The sequence below is a fragment of the Malurus melanocephalus genome, unplaced genomic scaffold, assembly GCF_030028575.1.
Source record: "Malurus melanocephalus ecotype Western Australia unplaced genomic scaffold, MMel_1.1 scaffold_2946, whole genome shotgun sequence".
Classification (NCBI taxonomy): Eukaryota; Metazoa; Chordata; class Aves; order Passeriformes; family Maluridae; genus Malurus; species Malurus melanocephalus.
The window spans coordinates 1-3,991 of NW_026626178.1; the positions used below are offsets into that span (position 1 = coordinate 1).

The following is a 3,991-nucleotide window of genomic DNA, read 5'->3' on the forward strand; positions in this document are numbered from 1 at the left end:
GGGTGGACAGAGAGTGGACAGTCCAGCAGCAGCTGCTGGCCTTCAGCGCCTTCTGCAGCCTGGACAAACCCGCCAAGTGAGTGGACAACTGGACAACTGGACATTGGGGTGGACAGAGTGGTGGACAGAGAGTGGACATTGGGTGGAGATGGGATGGACAATGGGATGGGTATGGAGTGGATAAGAGTGGATTTTGGGTGGACAGAGTGGACATTGGGGTGGACAGAGAGTGGACATTGAGAGTGGACATTGGGATGGACACAGAGAGTGGACAGAGGAGTGGACACAACACCCATGGACAATGGGTGGACAATGGAATGGATATGGAGTGGATGAGAGTGGACTTTGGATGGACAGAGTGGGCATTGGGGTGGACAGAGAGTGGACAGAGGGGTGGTCACTTGGTCCCATCATGGCGGTCACTCGGTCCCACTCCAGTGGTCACTCAGGCGGTCCCAGTGGTTCCAGTGGTCACTCTGATATCACTCATCCCAGTGGTCACTTGTGGTCACTCAGTCCCATCATGGCGGTGCCGGTGGTCACTCAGGCGGTCCCAGTGGTCACTTGGTCCCAGGCGGTCCTGGTGGTCACTCAGGTGGTCACTCCTGTGGTCACTCTCACAGGTTCCAGGCCAAGGGCAATCTGGAGGTTCTCCTGTCCACCATGTCCCAGTGGTCACTCTGTCCCACCCCAGTGGTCACTCAGGCGGTCCCAGTGGTCCCAGTGGTCACTCTGTCCCACCCCAGTGGTCACTCAGGCGGTCCCAATGGTCACTCTGATGATCACTCAGTCCCAGTGGTCACTCTGTCCCACCCCTGTGGTCACTCAGGCGGTCCCAATGGTCCCAGTGGTCACTCTGCTGATCTGGTGGTCACTCTGATGGTCACTCATGGTCACTCTGATGGTCACTCCACAGGTTCCAGGACAAGGGCAATCTGGAGGTCCTCCTCTTCACCATCCAGAGCGAGCTCAGGGCCAGGCAGTCCCAGTGGTCACTGTGGTCACTCATGGTCACTCTGATGATCTGATGGTCACTCTGATGGTCACTCATGGTCACTCCTGTGGTCACTCTGCAGGTTCCAGGACAAGGGCAATCTGGAGGTTCTCCTCTTCACCATCCAGAGCGAGCTCAGGGCCAGGCAGTCCCAGTGGTCACTGTGGTCACTCTGATGGTCTGATGGTCACTCTGATGATCTGATGGTCACTCCTGTGGTCACTCCGCAGGTTCCAGGCCAAGGGCAATCTGGAGGTTCTCCTGTTCACCATGTCCCAGTGGTCACTCTGGCGGTCCCAGTGGTCACTCAGTCCCATGATGGTGGTGCTGATGGTCACTCTGATGGTCACTCATGGTCACTCCTGTGGTCACTCCGCAGGTTCCAGGACAAGGGCAATCTGGAGGTCCTGCTCTTCACCATCCAGAGCGAGCTCAGGGCCGGGCAGTCCCAGTGGTCACTGTGGTCACTGTTGTCACTCTGATGGTCTGATGGTCACTCTGATGGTCACTCATGGTCACTCCTGTGGTCACTCCGCAGGTTCCAGGACAAGGGCAATCTGGAGGTCCTGCTCTTCACCATCCAGAGCGAGCTCAGGGCCGGGCAGTCCCAGTGGTCACTGTGGTCACTGTTGATGATCTGGTGGTCACTCTGATGATCTGGTGGTCACTCTGATGGTCACTGATGGTCACTCCTGTGGTCACTCTCACAGGTTCCAGGACAAGGGCAATCTGGAGGTCCTGCTCTTCACCATCCAGAGCGAGCTCAGGGCCGGGCAGTCCAAACCGTTCGTGCCCAGCGACGGCCGCAGCATCGCCGACATCAACAAGGTGGGCACCCAGAGTGACCACGGTGACCACGGTGACTGTGGTGACCACCGGGGACATCTGTGGGACATCTCAAACATCTGGGGGACATCTTGGGAACATCTGGGGGACGTGGGGATGGGGGGCCACCATGAGGAACATCTGGGGGACATCTCAGGGACATCTGAGGACATCTGGGGGACATCTGGGGGACGTGGGGATGGGTTCCCACCACCCTGAGGAACATCTGGATGGGTTCCCATCATACCTGGATGGGTTCCCACCACATCTGGATGGGTTCCTACCACCCTGAAGAACATCTGGGGGACGTGGGGATGGGTTCCCACCACCCTAAAGAACATCTGGATGGGTTCCCACCACCCTCAGGAACATCTGGTGGACGTGGGGATGGGTTCCCACCACGAGGAACATCTCAGGAACATCTGGGGAACATCTGGGGGACGTGGGGATGGGTTCCCACCACATCTGGATGGGTTCCCACCATTCTCAGGAACATCTGGGGGACGTGGGGATGGGTTCCCACCACCCTAAAGAACATCTGGATGGGTTCCCACCATTCTGAAGAATATCTGGGGCACGTGGGGATGGGTTCCCACCATGAGGAACATCTGGGGAACATCTCAGGAACGTCTGGGGGACGTGGGGATGGGTTCCCACCACCCTGAAGAACATCTGGATGGGTTCCCACCACCATGAGGAACATCTGGGGAACGTGGGGATGGGTTCCCACCACATCTGGATGGGTTCCCACCATTCTGAGGAACATCTGGATGGGTTCCCACCACACCTGGATGGGTTCCCACCACATCTGGATGGGTTCCCACCCCCCCGGGACCCTCCCCCAGATGTCCCCGTTGCTGACCACTGACCACTTGACCATTGTCCCCACCAGGCCTGGAGCCTCCTGGAGAAGGCGGAGCACGAGCGGGGCGTGGCCCTGCGGGAGGAGCTGATCCGGCAGGAGAAGCTGGAGCTGCTGGCCCAGCGCTTCGACCACAAGGCGGCCATGAGGGAGAGCTGGCTGAGCGAGAACCAGAGACTGGTGGCCCAGGTGGTCATCCTGGTGGTCATCTGGGTGGACATTGGGTGGGAGTGGTCATTGGGTGGTCAGCAGGTGGACCTTCATGGTGGGATGGGGTGGGATTGGTCAGCAGTGGCCATGAGGGAGAGCTGCTGAGCGAGAACCAGAGACTGGTGGCCCAGGTGGTCATCTGAGTGGTCAGCAGGGTGGGAGTGGTCATTGGGTGGTCATTGGGTGGACTTTTGGGGTGGGTGTGGTCATCAGGTGGAAAATGGGGATGGGAGTGGTCATTGGGTGGTCATCAGGTGGACCTTCAGGGGGGTCATTGTGTGGTCATTGGGTGGATCTTCAGGATGGTCATTGCGAGGTCATTGAGTGGTCATCAGGTGGACAATGGGGTGGGATTGGTCATCAGGTGGATCTTCAGGGTGGTCATTGGGTGGACATTCAAGGTGGGATGGTCATCAGAGTGGTCATCAGGTGGACAATGGGGTGGGAGTGGTCATTGGGTGGTCATCGGGTGGACCTTCAGAGTGGTCATTGGGAGGTCATTGGGTGGTCATCAGGTGGACAATGGGGTGGGAGTGGTCAGCAGTGGCCATGAGGGAGAGCTGCTGAGCGAGAACCAGAGACTGGTGGCTCAGGTGGTCATCTGAGTGGACATTGGGTGGACATTGGGTGGTCAGTGGGTGGGAGTGGTCATTGGGTGGTCATCAGAGTGGTCATTCAAGTGGTCAGTGGGTGGGAGTGGTCATTGGATGGGAAAATGGGGTGGGAATGGTCATTGGGTGGTCATTGGGTGGTCATCAGGTGGATCTTCAGGGTGATCTTTGGGTGGGATTGGTCATCAGGTGGTCATTGGGTGGGATTGGTCATTGGGCAGTCATTGGGTGGTCATCCGGTGGACTTTCAGAGTGGTCATTGGTGGTCATTGAGTGGGATTGGTCATTGGGTGGTCATCGGGTGGACAATGGGGTGGGAGTGGTCATCAGGTGGTCATTGGGTGAACCTTCAGAGTGGTCATTAGGTGGGAGTGGTCATCGGGTGGACAATGGGGTGGGATTGGTCAGCAGTGGCCATGAGGGAGAGCTGCTGAGCGAGAACCAGAGACTGGTGGCCCAGGTGGTCATCTGAGTGGACATTGGGTGGTC

The 3,991-nt window shown here is 58.1% G+C and overlaps 1 protein-coding gene across 1 annotated transcript in view; it reads left to right on the forward strand.

Moving 5' to 3' along the window:
- Positions 1–1,264: 1,264 nt before the first annotated feature.
- Positions 1,265–3,991, forward strand: part of LOC130587982 (spectrin beta chain, non-erythrocytic 4-like) — a gene marked incomplete at its 3' end in the record, with an annotated part of 6,168 nt that continues 3,441 nt past the window's right edge. Inside the window, exons 1-5 of the mRNA XM_057388941.1 lie at positions 1,265–1,275; positions 1,374–1,448; positions 1,533–1,607; positions 1,705–1,822; positions 2,712–2,870. Of these exons, the coding sequence (XP_057244924.1) occupies positions 1,265–1,275; positions 1,374–1,448; positions 1,533–1,607; positions 1,705–1,822; positions 2,712–2,870 (438 nt within the window). The remainder of the gene's footprint in view (positions 1,276–1,373; positions 1,449–1,532; positions 1,608–1,704; positions 1,823–2,711; positions 2,871–3,991) is intronic.